The sequence below is a fragment of the Pholcus phalangioides genome, unplaced genomic scaffold (genome assembly GCF_987345545.1).
Source record: "Pholcus phalangioides strain wild (caught in Gottingen) unplaced genomic scaffold, Ppha-v1.0 ptg000015l_1, whole genome shotgun sequence".
Lineage (NCBI taxonomy): Eukaryota > Metazoa > Arthropoda > Arachnida > Araneae > Pholcidae > Pholcus > Pholcus phalangioides.
In genome coordinates this window covers 114,277,026-114,295,502 of record NW_028301608.1, presented here as the reverse complement: position 1 = coordinate 114,295,502, position 18,477 = coordinate 114,277,026, and the positions used below count along the sequence as shown (strand labels likewise).

Below are 18,477 nucleotides of genomic sequence, written 5' to 3'. Positions count from 1 at the left end.
ATCGATACATCAAACTCGGACTGGACGACACCCACGTGTATATGGTGGCTATCTTATTAATTTCCCTCGACAACACACTCTCTATATTTCTCTCTGAAAGATACGAGCAGAGTAGAAAAGATCATCCATCAATTTCTATTTTCGACAAAGGCAACCGATACATACATACATACTACGGAAATTATGTTCGGGCTAAACTCTTCCTTGACCTTTTACTCTGACAGGTCTTTCTTCATTTTTTAAACGCGATATTCTCGTTATCTCGAGTTGCTTTTTTTTGTAATGCACTTTTCTAATAAGCCAATAATTGTCCCTTAGCACCTTTAGCAGGCACACTGAAAAATGAGCACTTCAATAACCCTTTCACTGAATAATTAATGGCCGTATTCAATGATTAAAACAGCAGTACTTTTTCCTCTGTCGAAATAGACTGCTATATTCTTTAATGTTTTATCATTTTACAAAAACATCGGATGTAAAAACAGAAAAATCACTTGATTGATGCATTTTTCATAAAGTTCTAAAAAACGTAAGAATAATGTATTTACCTATTAAGCGGTTTTAAAATTTTCCTGATCCGCATTATAGGGTTATTCAAGTATTATGTCGGCAGATTTTTAGCCTTTTTTGTGTGTGACCAATTCATTCCCCCCCCCACCAACATTAGCAAAAATCAGAGAAACTTTTTGACCCTCCCATCCTTGTCAGCAAAATTTCGTCAGCTCTGTCCATCTACCTCCTAACGCATATGAGAAACGTACGCGTGGGAGGGGATGAGCACCTTATGATCCTCCCAAACGTGTTGGGCTTGTTGCGTCCCTCGATGCTGAGTTCGCCTCTGATTGTTAGTGCCTTCCGAGAATATACATATCGCGGCTGGGTAGGCGAAGGTAGACATACCCCCCCCCCCGCCCCTCAATCACTACGCACACAATCGGTGAACCCCCCCCCCCCCCTACATTTCGTTCGAAGAACCATGTATCCATATTTATATAGCAAATCACTCAAGAACAACGCATGTGACGCGCTGAGTGGACATAAAACTATTTTGTCGAACCCCCCCCCCCCCTATTATAAGTGAGACGGGATATGGGAAGTATGCGTCTGATGAGAACTGAGCAGTCTACTAGAGAAGGAGGTCTTTTGAGGACTAATGTTAAACTTTGAGGGGGCGATGTTAGTTCCAGTGCCCAGAAACAAAGGAAAGGCTTTCCTCGTTTTTCACGTTCCTTGTAAAGGTGCCATTAAAAATATTTCATACTTTTTATAAAGGGTGATGGATGACGTAAGCGTCACAGTCAACTTCCCCCCTTTTCCATCAAAAGTAAGCAAATCCAAAACAACTTCCCGCCCATCGATGCTGGCTACTTGAATGGCCCCTATAGCTGACATATGCCACGGGTTTACATTTTAAGAACGAGATGATAACAATCGTCGAGATTTGCTCCTGCGTCTAATTTTGACTAATTTTTGAAAAAAAACCCATCTTTTTAAGGACGACGTTGTCGATGCGAAATGACAATAGTCGGGAGTAATACTGTACTATACATCCCTTGAAAGCATGGCTGTTTACAGAGGCGACCATCACATGGACGCAACATGATCGTCTTCAAATTTAGTTACCAGACCTTTAGGAAAATTGGTCGCTTTTCAACCTTTTGGAGCATACTCGAGAGCGAATACAGTAAAACTTGTCTATAACGATAATGTAGGGAACTAGAGAAAAAATAATGTTATTATACAAGTAATCGTTGCAGACAGTTTGAGCATTTCTTATAGAATAGGAATTACGCCGTGACCGAAGAAAATATCGTTATAGGCAAGTTTATTGTTATAGACAGTATCGTTCTACACAAGTTTCACTGTATCAAGATAGAATGAAACAGCACCTGCGAAACACAAATACAATCAAACAGAGGTTTATTGATTAATTGCGAACAAGAATAAACATTTCAACTCTTTTGACAAGTTTTTTTTTCCACATTATTACAACGCACACGACGTCTTCGACAACATGCAAATATAATAGTATATATATTGTACATATAAGCACAGGTACATAAATACTCATATCATATATATATGTTACATACATACGCAGATGATGATAATAATATATACATATACACGTTAACAAATTATATTATAATACAAAATATCTGTTGCATTATCAAGAAAGAAATCGGACATTTTTATACATTTTCGTAATAAATGAATATCTTATGTATATGAAAAGTTGACCTGAAAAATATCAGAATATCATATGGTTAAACGTGTGCTCATAATCAGAGGGAAATGATGTTCAAATAAATTCTGTTATCATTTTCACTTTTTATCGATAAACTCGATCAGGGTATCGATGGGATTGTTAGCAAATTCGCAGATGACGTGAAACTACTGGGGGTAGTCGGGAATCAAAGCAACAGGGAGTTGCTCCAGACCCATTTGAACAGGATTGGAATAACAGCAAATGAATGGGGCATGAAGTTTAGCGTTGACGGATGCATGGTCGCTCATTCTGGCTCGAACAACCCATATTTCTCTCACGAATTGAATGGTGCCACTATCCCGGATGCAACTAGGGTCACCGATTTGGGAATTCTCATTTGACGAATGGCTCAGGTTTTCTGAACATTGTTCAGCGGTGGTTGAAAAAGCGAAAAAAATGCTCGGTTTTATTTTCAAAAATGTGTCTTCGCGTTCTCTTAAAGTCATTCTTCCGCTTTTCCGAGGCTTAGCCCATAGCCGTGCTTAGCCCCCGGAGGTATTAAATACTAACACGATTGACACGTTTAAAAAGAAATACGATAGATTTTTTTGGGTAAATCGAGAAGCTATCCATACTTAGAATAAGACAACCATAAGTATTCTTTATGGGCATTGCATAATATTATCATGCATGCATACTGTTTCTAGTTTTTGTAATTGCATTTTTAGGTTGCTGTTATTTTGAAGTATATGACATCCATATTTGTTATGACAAATTTTACTCAACCACCTCGTTGGACATTTTTCCTGTTGTGGTGTTGTATTTGTTATCACGTGGTTGGAAGGTTCTATCCTGTTACTTGACTCCGGTTTTGTTCAGAAATAAGAGTTTTGAAACTATGAAGAATTGCCGAAACTTCATCAAAATTTGTGTTTAGTGTGCAAAGAACTTCTCGGAGATTAATTTGACGCCAAACAAAAGGGTGAGGGAAAAGATTGATTTTCCATCGTTTTACGCAGACATGTAATCGGGATGGCCTCGTGACATTCCGGAATGTTTGTTACGTTGTTTACACATGTGGGCGTGGATCGATTTACTGCCCACGACGGACCAAGTAGTATTTCTCTCACGTGATGTCCCGTAAAATATCGCATTTGGTGCATACGCCTCAGGAGATAATACACGTGACGAATTCCCACGGAGTTCGGTGGAAACTTTGCAAGTAAATAATGTACCCGGGTATCGAAATTGGCTGCCAAAGTTGTTAAGTTTCTTCTTAGAGGCATTACGCTATACGGATCGGTTTATTTTCGATCCCCGTTCGACGCTGTTCTGGAATTATATACGTAAACATTGGATTTATGAATTTTACCCGGGAGTATGCAGGATGTTGCGCAAACTTCCAATTATTTTTGACTGCGGAATTCCTCGTTAGCATCGAGTGACGCTGCAGCTATTGAATCCGAAGGAATTCGATTAAGACTCTATGGTGACCGTAATTTTTGTGGAATCAGTTTGAAATTTCGGATTCGACTGAATAGACATTCCGAGTTTACGAAATTCTTGTGATTTCTTTCCCATTGAACGGAATGAATCACAAAAAAAACCACGTGATATTTTCTCCTTAAAATCTTTAAGAATTTTCTTGAGAATAATCCCGCATTTATTAAAAAATTTTCTTTAGATATAAACGAAATTTGTGTTTTTCGTAAATGGCAGGGCTTGTACTAGATATGTAGGAATTTTTTTTTTGGGTATAGAGATGATGATTCCTGGTAATAAATTCACATTTGCCTCTACTCACACTCTATCTCACTCGAATCTCATCCCTCTTGGAATCCGGAACAGTACGCTACCTCTATGCTATATGGGTCATTCAGCTATTACGTCAGCATGGATGGAGGGACGGGGTTTCTGATTTGCAGACTTTTGATGGCAAGGGGGGGGGGGGAGTGAGAGGGTTTCGATGATGCTTACGTCATCAACCACCCTTCATAAAAATATAAAATATTCTTAATGACATCATGAACTGTGGTTTGTGGGCATCTGAACTAACAATGCACCTACTGATGTCTCCTAGAGAGCTAATTTAGTGATTTCTAAATGCTTCGTGGATCCTTCAAGTGATCTAGAAATGTGTGTTTGGGCCGCTTAAGTACTCTCGAACGGTGCTAGGCATCATTCAAGTTATCCGTAATTATGCCGCGAATCACGTAAGTAATCTGGGAATATGCCGGGGGTAACTTGAGTGATGTAGAGCCGCTCTGGGGGTAGTTTAAGCGCTCTGAAACTGTGTCAATTGTCACTGAAGGAATTTCTAAATGTGCCACGGATCGCTTAAGTGTTCTGGAACTGTGTTTTTCCCATTTCTTCTATAGAGCAGTGGTAGTACATTAGCCCGGATTGTGAGAGAGCTGTGGTTCGAGTCCCAGTAGAGGTAATACGAATTTTCTTTAGAGAAATCCTCATCTCTACACAAATGACGAGTTTCCTACATATCTCGGACTAACAAGTGGAGAGGGCACATGCAGGGTTTACACGATATATTGGAGGATTTTTGTGCTTCAAATGGGTAATTTGGACTATCTTTCAGGGGAGGGGCAACTTTCATTGGCGGTGGAAACCATCAACGAGAGAGAGAGAGAGAGAGAGACGAAGGTCGGGAAAAAAAACGGAGCAAATAGTGCGAAAAAGTAAACAACCTTACTGCGCCTGCTCGGATACGGCAAGATAGATCCCATTCGTATCGGACATTTTTATCGTTTGTTATTGCAGTCGGAAATCACTAGCTGAAGATCGCTGCTTATGGACGATATTCCCGCACTCTCCGTGCAATGAGATCTGCGAAACGAACGTCTCCACGCAACTTGTTTATCGCTTCAAGTCGCTTCCAGGGGACGGCCGGCCTTACCGTCTAATGCGAATCATGTCCGACAGAACGCATTATCATTTTTCCCAGTTAGTTTGTGTAGAGTAAAAGAAAAACTGTAATAAATAACATGTTAATATGGCATCGTAGTGATGAAGTATAAGAATACATAGCACGGATGGATATACAACAAACAGTACAACAATCACACATTCAATAACAATTATTTTACAATAAAGATAATTTCTTTCAACAGAAGCTCGTAAACACACATTTTCATTATGTTTTCGACAAAAGCTCTAGAAAAAAAGAAAAACCCAAGGATTAAAACTTATATACGTTCGGTAAATGTGATAAATCCGGTCATTACGCATAATCACTGACCATTTTGGTAATTTTGATGATTTTTCTTGAATTAATCGCATTTACCAGTGACTATAACATAATATCCCAGCATCGTGGGTAAACATGATAAATCGTACTAAATTAATCAAATTTTCTGGTTATTATGCATAATCGCCATTTTGTATTGGTATAAATGAAAAAAAAATCGGTCCTATTGCCGTTATAAGATTTATTATTTAGATGAACGTACTTGTGAGCCAGAGTTTGCACCGGATATAATGAACTCTTATTTAAGGAATATTTCCGAATATCGCCGAAATAACTCATATTTGATGGATAGCACCTCAATTTAAGGAACTCTAATTTAACAAATTTTTTTAAGGTACTCCGATACAATGAACTCTCACCGGTAGCAATAAATTTATTGGCATCTATCAGATGTACCAACGACGCTTGTGGTTATCATGCATAATTTGCGATAAAAAGGTGATACACATTTATCAATTTTATAGAAACAATTTGTGATTATGCGTAATAGCCGATTTATCACATTTTGCGGAACATGTATAAAATTGCCGACTAAAGACTAGTCACGGCTGTTGTAGTTAGATAGTTGTCACGATCTGCGATGTCATCGTGATGCGACGATAAGTTCATGTTTCGCTGCGACGTCGTCGTCGTTCTGTCCGGACAGTTTGGGGCGATCATGTCGTATATCTCTGGGAATAATAGTCTGTGCCGTGGGTCAGTCTTCCAGCAGCCGGCCATCACGTTGTAAATGAACGTGGGGCAGATTTCCGGAGGAGACAGCAGAATTCCTTGAAGAATCAGTTTCACAACCTGCAATAATCAAAATTATGACACATTTAGAACAATGAATGCAGATCAAACACATCTCTGTGAAAAATATCAAACACAATGAAACTATGGGGGATCCGACTTATATTATTGCGCAAAGCATGTTCCGGCCCTGTGAGCCAATTCGCCTGTATAATCGAGCGAGCATTTTTTCACCGAGCCATGAGGCTGGCGCAGCAGCGTTTCTAATATTTGGTGTGTGTTGTGTCGCGGTTTTTTTTTTCTCTTCCTCCAGGATTTTACTCCCCCTTTTTGTTTTGTCTATTATATGCGCTTATGTCAATTGTTGTATGCTATGTGTCTATTTCTTGCCACCTATTTCATTTATTACATTATGCTTGGTTATTGGGAGCATGATGTTTGTGTGCATGATTTCATGCTAGTTTATTGGGGTTGCATGATGCTCTGTTACTGTCACATCTAGCCTTTTAAACTGTTAAGGACTGTTCAATATATTGTTACATGATTTGTCAATTGGAATATGCTGTTCTGTCATTTGTTTTGCGTGCTGTTGTGTCATTTGTTGCGTGCTGTTCTGTTATTTGTTGCATGCTGTTCTGTTATTTGTTGCTTGAATTTCTGTCAGTTGTATGCTGATTTGTCTATTGTGCCAATCTGCTGTCAAGCTGCATAGAAGCCTTATATAAATAAAAAGAAGACACTGCAGTGACATCTCGCTCAGTATTTTTCCATGTATCATCGATATTTTTTTGCGTCGTAACGTCTAATAAATATTTTGTTATGTTCGGTCTCAATATATTCATAACGACATCGGCTTCCCTCTTTCGCTACAAAACTTGAATAAAACGGTATTCTGTCGACGAAGAAAAAATATCGTTGTAGAGGGGGGTTATATCGTTATATCGAGAGGTAGTAGTTTGATTAGTATATTAATAAAATTCATTTAGTTTTTTTTTGCCACACTGTAAAGTGGGTTGCTACACAACAATTTTGATTGGTACACAAAAGTAGCTTCATGGCATTAAACCTTTTACGATCAGGAACGTAATACTCTGTCCTAATGCCAGTGGAATAAATTCAGTTCAACTGACTGTTTCTTAACCCCCCTTTTTTTTCCTCGTCGCAAAGCTTTATTATAACCCTGTGAAAACAAAGTTGTGTGTGTTTCCCCCTTCTCTGCTCTCCTAAGCTTCCCTCCCCTCCTTGTTCTCCATAGCATTTATTCCCCCCCCCCCACACACATATAATGTATCTTTCTCAGAACAAATCCTTCTATTATATATATTGTACATGGAAGTGAGAAAGAGAACACCTAAGTGAGGGCGAAAAAGCAAGGTGCTGTACATCTCCTATCGTTCTGTAATTCTCTGATCTAATTTTCTACCACCTGTTCTTCTCCACCCGTATTGCTTTTTCTTTCTTTCTTTCCCTTTCTTCCCCTTTTTTATCGTACGAACAAGGCTACCTTATTTATCGCCTACACGTCTAATACGGATCATTCAAATTCATCGCTAACAGCTTGTACGCGAAGGGGGGGAGACTAAAACTTTCAATTGGTAGATAGTGCAGTCCCATGTTATTATAAACATCCTCAAAAAAAACGAAAACTGGTAAGTAATTGAAAAGAAAGTATTTTAGTCTATTTTTCACCCTCACCCTACGTGTTCTTTTTCTCACTTGAATGCATATAGTAGAAAGATACATTATATGTGTCGAAAAAAATCATTAACAGGAGTATAGAAAGAAAGGAGGGGAAGAAAAAGCAACTCAGTTAAAAGGGTTTCCATAAAGCTTCGCGATGGTGAAGAGAGAGAAAAGAAAAAACAGAGAACCTTTTTTTTTATAGACGGCTTTTAGCTCAGCCCAAGATACTCGTATCAAGGAAACAGATATTTTCTGGATATTATGCCGAGGTGAAGTCGGAAGGAAAGCTTATCTGGTCTTCTCCGGGACTCGAACCCAGGCTCTATTGCAAACCGGGCAAGCATGCTGCCATATCCCCCACTAGAGGCACGAGTAGAGGCATTAGCGACCTCTCTTGACTTCAACAAATGGCACCCCCCCCCAGAAAATGCGTGAAATGAAAAAGGCAGGGTCTCCAGTGGTGTACATGGTAGCATGCTTGCCCGGTTCTTGTCCCGGCGGAGACCAGACGACTTTTCTTTCCGATTTCCCCTCGGCATAATATCCAGAAAATATCCGTTTGCATGAGACAGAGAACTTGGTTTGAATTTATTGCACTGGCATTTGGACGCAATATTACGTCCGTGATCGTAAAAGGGTTAAACACCCTCGAAAGTGCAAACACTGTGAGGAAGAAAGGATATGAGAAGGTTTTTCTTCTTCGTTTTAGCAGTTTCGAAAATTCTTTGGGATTATCGAATCATATTTATCGAATTATTATTTATCGTTATAGAGGGATTTATCGCAGTAAAGTATATCGTTATGTATGGGGAGGAGTTTATCCTTATACTATCGGCAAGTCCAAATACGATTTGAAAAAAAATATTGTTGTAAAGGGATTTAATGTCGTAGCGAGGTTTCATTGTATATCGAGTATAATTATTCATATACATACCAAGTACAGGATGCATATAATTAAAGTTCCCTTACTCTGAGTAGTTTTTTTTCTGAAAAATTGCTTATCCGAATATAGGCAAATTTTTAGGATATCTTAATGAGACCATGGGAGAGAGATTTATGAAGTAAAAAATAGTTGAATTTTCGACCACCAGGTGAAAAAGTGGTGCTTTTGCATTGTATTATGCATTTTCTCATGGTCCATATAGCGTATATGCCAAGTTTCGATGGAATACGTTCTTCATAACGGGAGCTACACAGATCCGAGTAGTGTCAGTATACCAGTGTTTTTCCTGAAAAGGAAAGATGGAAAGTTCCATGGGGCGATCGAAGCTTTGGGTTTGGTACTCAGGATCCTATGGGTAAGTGTGAGTTTTGGGCGATGAAAAGAAAAAATTTTTTTGAAGGAAGGGGCGATGAATCATTAAGTTTGAGAAACTATGCAGTATACTAACGGGTACTACATTCGTCTGAGCAGTGTCAGTATACAGAAACTACTCAGACCTATGTAGCACCCATTCTGGTAGACGTATTCCATTGATACTTGGTATATAAGCTATATGGTCCATGTGGGAAATAGGAAAATTCACTAAAAAGTGCCACTTTTTCACCTGGTGGTCGGTGGTCGAAAATTGAACTATTTTTTATTTTTATAAATCTCTCTCCCATGGTCGGTCTCATTAAGATATCCTAAAGATTTGGCTGTATTCGGATACATATTTTTGAGAAAACTACACAGTGTACACACGGGAGCTTTAATTATAATCACCCCGTACAAACACTGTGTGAGAGAGAGAAAATATAGGAGTTCATTTTTGAGCGAGATTTAATAAAATATCGGGTTTTTTTAGCACACACAGTTTCAGAAATTTGGAAAATATCATTATACAGGGGTTTATTGTAATTATAGGATATCGTGGTATAACGAGTGGAGTTGTTTTTTTTACCTTAGACTTACATTATCGGCAAGCCCAAATATGATTTGAAAGAATATCGTAGTAGAGGAATCTGTCGTATCAGGTGTGTTGTGTGTGTAGCGAGGTTTCACTGTATATCCAGAATAATTATTGATATACGTATCCAAGTATATCTTTCAGAAAATGTAAAATCTCACTTCAAAGGGAATGAAGAATATCCTCGGATAAAACACACTTTCAAACGGCGACAAATTTCTGGTAATGATTCAAGCGCCAAAGTTGAAACTGTCTCAAATTTATTAATAAAATATTATGTTGTCCGTATTTCAATCGTTAAGTGTTTACTCTTCCATCAAAAGGTTTTTAATGGTACAGTATCACATAGTTTGCGACTTCTACAAATCTCATACAGTAGTAACAAATATTTTCGGGTATAGAAATTCCGACGTATTTTCAAGCAGTGCACATAAGTTGTAATATGTGTCATTATTTGTGTATGTTTGTATGGTTTAAATATTTGCGGGCTATAATTAGAATTTAGTAAGAAAATATCTGAAATTCTTAAGTTGATCGATTAAATGACAATCCTTAGAAATCGATCTTTAGACTTGCCCTTCCTAGAAAGAACTGTAGATGTCGGTCGCGCATGGAAACGTATAATATGAACTTTCTTGAGAAGTTCTGTCGAACTTGGTCGATAAATATGCCATCCTTCTTTGGAAGTTCATAGGTAAATTTCATCCTCCCGAAGTCCGCCGATAAATTTCAAATATTTCATCAGTTCTGCTGAAGTTGATCGATCATTGACGACTCTGTAGGTTGATCGCTATATTGTCGACTCTTTGTAAGTTTATCGATAAATTTTATTTTGGAAAGTGATCGATATATTTTGGAATCTTAGAGATCGATATATTTTGGAATCTTAGAGATCGATATATTTTGGAATCTTAGAGATCGATATATTTTGGATTCTTAGAGATCGATATATTTTGGAATCTTAGAGATCGATATATTTTGGATTCTTAGAGATCGATAAATTTTTATTGTTTGGAAGATGGTGGATAGATTGATAAATTCTTGTGCTTTTATTTGAAGATCTGTTCAGATTCTGTGCAGCAAAATTTTAAAATTCAGCCTACGACAGAAAATATGAACTTCCTTCGATCTAAGAGATTCGATAACTGCCAGTTCATAAAATTCCTCAAAGACTTTTATATAGAATCCTTCAAGATTCGAACAGTTAACTGACTTCTTATATTTTTCCGGTTATTTTGTCAATGAAGTCTTTAAAAATGTCCTTTTTTTAGGAAAAAAAAAATTTGAACTTCGATGTTTTCTGAAAATAAGATTTAATTCTCATTTCTGAAAGTGCGAGATTTCGCTTTCCTAACTGACTTAAAAGACATTTGAACGTCTTAAATTTAGAACTTTTTGAGAAAAATATGAGCTAATTACACAAATTTGTGAAACGCTGTCAGAATTTAGATGAAAATTAAGTTTTTTCTCTAAAAAAGTTACTATAAAGAATATTTCTTATTTGTCTTTTTATGTGTCACTCAGCACTCCCAATATTGACCCAGAGCAGACGAAGTTTTAAATTTTGTCTACTTTTGAAAAATTCGAATAAGGAAAAATCGGATAGAAGGTTGGATAAAATTCAGGAGTAAGAAGAATGTTTTTTTTTTTTTCAGGTCTGATATTTAAATGAAATACAGTGAAATATCGCCACAACGATACGATACTAGTTAGAACGATATAGTCCTCTGCAACGATATATTTCCAAATCTTGTTTGGAATTGCCAATAGTTCACTGTTAATTTCTTCTTTATACAACGATATCCTTTGCTACGATAAATCCCTCTGTAACGATATTTATTTTTTTTAGGAGCCGAGGTCGATACCATACTCGCTTAAAGTAGCAAAGGATGTTTAACGGTATTGCGAGTTCGATATCCAGTTCGGTCTTGCCAGAAACTTTCCTGACGCGGGAGTACAGCAGAAACGGCGACTGCACGACCACACAGATAAAGATTGCTACCGCGGGAAGTCGCTGATCATGATTTGATTTTTTTTTTCAAACCGAGCACAACTCAGGTCTATTGCCATAGGCAATTTACTACCTAGTGAGTTGTGCCGGAAGTGTAAGTGCGTGTACCTAACAGTCTGAGTGCGTATCTAGTGTTGTGGATGATTTTTCAGTGCTGCCATATATATCTCAGAAGTGAAGTGAGTGATGTGTAGTCACTGAATATTTGTACTGTTTGTAGGACTGCTGCTCTCTGTGGCGAGACTTAGAGCAGCAGTCCTACAAACAGTACAAATATACATGATTTGATTAATCACTGATTTGCCAAATATAGATAACCCACATTTGTTGGCTGGCCAGGTGTCAGGCAGTTGAATGCATACAGTCGCTTTCGTGGCCCGGGGTATTTGGGGGACACACACACACACACACACACACTCATAATTCCGGCACAACTCAATCGGTAGTAAATTGCCTATGGCGATAGACCGGAGTTGTGCTCGGTTTGAATGAATGAATGAATGAATGCCTAAAGAGATAATGACATTGCTGTGTGAAGCTGTTTTCTGTGTAGTTTATAAAAGTATGATGCGGCAAACCAATGTACAGAGTGAAACAGCTCACCGAGAACTTTATTCAACAACTAATCAATTAAATTTTTTTCCTGCAAATAAATAGTTATAAATGCATTTTATGGTGGCACTAACAACGTCAACTCAGAAAAGATGTCAATAACAGCACGAATTCGGCGGTGACTGGTGATAAAATGATACCTCTCGATATAACGGTATATTACACCTCTACAACAATATTTTCTCTTGTCCCGCAGAGTATCGTTATATCGAAGTTTCAATGTGTGCCACATGGGAGACAACTGATAGATTTTACGCTTACAGCGTGTGCCCATACATATTTCAGATACACTCAGGGCCGTAACCAGGCAGGCAACTGGGGCACTGCCCCTGGCCCCCCCCCCCACAAAAGTTTACATTCATTTTACAAAATAACCCTTTCAAGGGATCCTTCCCCCCCCCCCCCCCTAAGGAAAAGTCTGCCCCGGAGTCCCGAGAAGGCACGCTAAGGCCCTGGCTATACTGCAGCGTAAATGTGATGATATAATAACAATTTGTGAACTGTAAATATGTGTTCTAGTAAGTTTTGGTATGAACATCTTCTAAATCGGGATGCCAGTTTGAAAAAGAATCTGACGAAATTAAAAAAAAAAATTGATCAAAAGAACTTGCAGACAACACGTGCGTAAAAAGTGTTCACTATTTCGTCTCGTCTCAAAGAGGAAGATCCAATGTATCCAATGAAAAGAATCTAATCTTGTATAACTTCATCTCTCTCGGATGGCGCAATAATGGCGCAAACCTGAAGCGTTAAAATTGCCTTTCCATGCAGTGAAAATTAGTCTAGCTTGCGGCTATATATACGACATGCTGTCACCATATGAGGTGAAGTTTGATTCGTCTCAGAGAGAAGTTCAACAAGTTATAGTATACATGTATAAGTTATACAGGGTGTCCTGTAAGTGCTTGCACGACATCATCAAACGTCCGTCGTAGAGGTATGATTACAATTTAAAAAAATGTTCAACGAGCGTTCAAAAATTACTCTGTAAAAGTTGAGAGTGAAAATATACAGTATGTAACAAAATAAAAAAAATCTAAATTTTTATACGGTCCCCTTATGCTCTCCTGATGCTAACAAAAAAGAATTCCATATTTCTAAAGTGCAATATTCATAGAGATATTCGAATTCGAAAAACGGAGAAAATTCGTGAAAGAACAGCGTTAAATGTCGAAAAACCGTTTACCCGCATTTATCTCTGTTATTTTCCAAATTTCCCCCGTTTTTTTCGAATGCGACTTAGAAAAAATGGAATTTTCATTGATACTACAATTATTTAATGTCAGTAATGCTTTTTCAGAGGCGTCTTAACCCTTTAAGCGGCTTTTAAAATTTTCTTGATCCGCATTATGACAGTGGAAGGTTATCACCAAACCTTCTAGAAATTGCCACCTATTCTCAAGAAGATTTTTTTCCCGATTGTGTGAGTTGTTAAATGCTATCTATCCTTCCAACACAAGATGTTAATAACAAAACCAAGGAAGAGAAAAAAATCTATTGTCTTCTTTTATCGACACTGTACTCTTAATGGTATCCAAAAAGGAAAGCATCCTTTCTCTCCACTTCTGTTGTCGAACTTTAAACAAAACCTGACTCCACCCACTGGCAGTTGATCGACAGGTTGGAAGAGGGGATAGAAAACATTTTTGACCGTAAAAAAAACTTCATCGCAGTATAACTGAGCTCGGAGTTGCCGACACGAGAGAGTTTTAAGAACCCGAGATATTTCTGTATTGCCCAAATAAAGCAGACAGACGAGATATTGGCGCTGAAAGAGTTAAAGGGTGGCAATAAATACGTCGAACCTCGTTGATTCCAACAACAATTTTGCAATCGCGGTCAAAACGGTGCTAACTTATACAAACAAGATCGAGTTCCATTGAACGACGGCTGAAATACCGTAATATTATTGAATTGAAAATATACGTAGCTGATTAAAACTACTATCTTTCTTTGAACTCATTCTATTAACACGATGAATTGATCGACTTTGAGAACTTCCGACTCAGCTGCTCCAATTTTTTGTGGATGAAAAACTCTAAATTTTTTTACAATAAGACCATTTCTTTGGAAGCGGCGATTCAGCTGACGAGATGTAGTGAGATTTTGTTGATAAAATCGTACGTAGAAGTGGGGTGTTATCATAATTCAATCTGATGAACCAGAATGCTAATAGCGGGAAAATTTTCAAACTAAATCTTACAGAAAATTTTTCAAAAACGTCTGCCACGATATTGACCTCATTAGGATCAGGGACGAGAAGGGCGCGGTAGCCCAGGTCGATAAAATACTCTCCTAAAGTACCAAAGGATGTTTGGAAGTGTCGCGAGTTTCGATACCCGGTTCGTCCTTGTCAGAAACTTTCCCTGACACACGGGTAGAACACAAACGATGACATCATGACCACCGAAAACGATTTCTACCGCAGGGAGTTCCACACGGAAGGGTAGCGCACGAACCTCTCGGTGAGTATAAAAAAGGCTGTCGTTCGAAATCGGCATTAAATTGTAGGTCCTAGTCCCCCGTGGGCGGAAAATGACCGTGGTGTGACAAAAATGATCAAATGCTCAGGGACGAGATATCTCGGCTCAAAATGAGAGGAAGAAATACATTCCTTTTGGCTTCCCCTATTTTCTTTACCCCTTTTCTCATCATCACGAAGCTTCATTGTAACCATTTGAATGGAAGTTGTTTTTTTATTTCTTCCTTAATGTTTATTGTTCCTTCCCATATAACTGTCGTTGGGGGGCATAATACCGTATCTTTCTACCATACAGAGTGGTTCAAAGTGTTTGTCCATGGAACTATCTCTGCAAACGTTGAATTTAGAAGTATATCTCCAGTCACAAAAAGATACACTTTCCGTGTGTGGAAACTTCCAATTAATGAAATTTCGACCATGCTTTGGGAAATAATTTGCAAAAGCTCCAAATTTTGAAATAAAATATTTATCGAGATATTGGACTTTGAATTTTTCAGAATTTATCGGTGGTGCGCAAATTGATCAAAATTAAATTAAATTCAAAGTGTAAAAATTCTGTAAAATATATAATTTTCATTGTGACTAAAAAAGTAAAATAGTTTCAGTCTTCAATAATTTTAAGGGCGCGGTAGCCCAGATAGTCGATAAGATACTCGCCTAAAGTACCAAAGGATGTTTAGAGGTGTCGCTAGTTTGATACCCGCTTCGCCCTTGTCAGAAAGCTTTCCCGACACAGGGGCGGACAACATAGAAACGGCAACATGACCGCAGAAAAAATTGCTACCGCAGGGAGTCCCCCATCGAGGGGTCAGCGCACCAACCCCTCGACGAGTATAAAAAACAAGCCTGCCGTTCGGATTCGGCAATAAATTGTAGGTCCCGGTCTAATTAGCCCTCGTGTGCACAAAATGACCGTGGTGCGACAAAAATGATCAATAATTTTAATGATAAAGCATTTTCCAGTCAAGTTGCTTCATAATTCAATCATCTTTTCATTTGCTTTTCTTATGTGATCAGGCGCGGATCCAAGGCACGGAGAAGGAAGAAAATATCCGAAGCAGCAAGCCATGGAAGCATTTATATTTGAAATACATAATAAAATAATATTTAGGAAATAACCGATAGGTGAGGTCATTTCATTTGTATACAGTCCTCAAAAATGAAGATTCTCAAGGTTTAAAGTCCGGATAGAAACAAGTCAACAAAACGATAAGTCGCCAAAACATTGTAATTTTCTATCTTCAATATCTCGATGAATATTGTATTTAAAAGTATGGAACTTTTTGCAAATGACTTTTCAAAGCAGGTTTTATATTCCACCAATTGGACATTTTTGCATACTTTAGCACATGGGTACTGTTTAAAGTTAATTTTTTTACGTTAAAACTTTTTGTTTATGTAACGACCACTTCGAGAAATATTATGCCATTTCAAGAAACCACATTTCATTCGAAAACTTTTTGTTAGTGAAAGTATACCCCTAAAGCCAACGGTTGCAAAGATAGTCCTATCGACGAACAATTATTATTACCCTGTAGATATATATGATAGAGAAACAGAACAAATACATAGGGTAGGGTGAAGGATGTGGTTTATTACGAAAAAGTTACTGCACTAATCTTTTTCCCCCCTTCCATTTCCAACATGCAAACAAAGGAACTAGTTTTTTATATTTATCACCGATACTTCAAATACAGATCGTCAAAATGTTTTGCCAAAACCTTGTACGTGAAGTGGTTATTTAATGTTTCATCGATAAAAATTGATCTAATTTTAATTAAGAGTTGGAGCTGACTCTGGTGACTTTCGGTTGGTTATATCAGGACCACGCTTCAATATCTCTCCGAGATGGGAAATGGGATGTTTCCGGCCTTCAAAGGTCAAGGTTAGATCAGGATTCGAATCTCAGCTGGAGCATTAATATATTTGTCCAGCCTTCATGAATATGATGGATCAGATGTTTTCAAATTGATGTCCTGGTCTTTAGCTTAAGGTAGAATGTAATTCTCAACCTATATTTTATATCTCTTACACCGTCTGTTCCCTTATACGAAGATGAACACACTTATGGTGAATGTAACATAATCCTAAACTCAAAGCAGCATAATGATAATGCTTGAATGCAACTTGATGGGCCTTTTGATCGGAGAGTGCCGACCATGTGACTCTGCGTTAGTACTAAAATTTAATGTGAGCATCGAATACACTTGGGTGTTTCAGTGAGAACTGCGTCGTTTGCGAGCAAGAGGTTGAAGATGCCTAGTTGAAGATGAAATGTAGAGTGGCAATAATGGGAACTAGTGGAAATACAGGGTGATTATAATTAAAGTTACGATTCCAAAACCCTGTGAAGTAAGAATCCCTGGTCCGAATGACTTGGAACTTTGCATGGATAATTCTGATGCAAGGGAATTTTGTTTTTGCCAAAGTAAGGGGAAAAACTTTAAAAATTTACCGATAGGTAGCGTTGGTAAATACGGGATACCATGGAGCACAAAAATTAAGTCACAAATGTTGTCCACCGTTTTCCGCTACGATTTTGAAGCTCAAAACTGCATTATCCACAACATATCAGATGGTAATGCTGTGGACGCACCTCGAGAATGTTGTGTACAGTGGTCAGATTGCGAACATGGCTGAGTTGAGAAGGTCTGCATTACACATCACATCTATAGCATTATTACCTGCACATCCTGATCTGCTGTGGAAAAAACATGCATTTCTAATACTTCCAATTCGTTGCACGACACGGTGAATAACATATTAAACATTTCTTGTACAAGTCGTTGGTGTTTATTTTTTGACATCTTTTTTTGTGGTGTTTCCCTGAATTACGAAATTTTGAGATATTAATTAAATTGTCATTCTGTCCTCTCTGACTATTGTTTCCATTCTGCCAGAGTACCCCCCCCCCCTCCTCCGTGTTTCTCGAGTACAGCGCAGTGCCACTTATTGGTAAATTTTCAAGTTTATTTCCTTCACCAACAAAATTCCATTGCTTTAAGAATATTCATGCATGTTTTCAAATCATTCTGACCAGTGATTGTTATTTTACAGCGTTTTGAAATCTTAACTTCAAATTATAATCACCTTGTATATTTGAACAAAACCTGTTTCTAATAAAAAAATGTAGTCTTATCGGTATACAGTGGAGTTGAGAGAGAGAGAGAGATATCGCTTGTGTGCCATTATTTCATGTGTGAAGGAAACAAATTTATGTACACTGCTGGCCACCGTAAATGCAACACCCTGAAGGAAGCATGCAAATAAAATGAAATTTACAACATGCATTAGCGGAGGTGAGATATGCAAATGATTAGAATTTCAGCGCAGACGCACATCACGCGCGCCTGTGGCGCCACTTCAAAGCGCTATATAAGGCTTGGAGATTTCGACGATTTGAAGTACGGCAATTGTGTTTTTCTTGTGGTTTTTTCAAAAAAACGATCAATTATGCCTCGTAGAAAACAGCGATCATCTTTTGACCAAGTATCCGAGTTCGACAGAGGAAGGATAGTGGCCTACCGAGATTGTGGATTATCTTTCAGGGTAATCGGTAGTCGTGTTGGACGAAACCAAACAACTGTAATGCGGATA

The 18,477-nt window shown here is 38.0% G+C and overlaps 1 protein-coding gene across 1 annotated transcript in view; it reads right to left on the bottom strand.

The window, feature by feature from the left end:
* Positions 1 to 2,154: 2,154 nt before the first annotated feature.
* The window catches only part of LOC149077634 (BDNF/NT-3 growth factors receptor-like), a 102,693-nt gene continuing 86,370 nt past the window's right edge, over positions 2,155 to 18,477 (bottom strand). Inside the window, exon 9 of the mRNA XM_089245180.1 lies at positions 2,155 to 6,263. Coding sequence (XP_089101306.1) covers positions 6,003 to 6,263 — 261 coding nt within the window. The 3' untranslated portion in view covers positions 2,155 to 6,002. The remainder of the gene's footprint in view (positions 6,264 to 18,477) is intronic.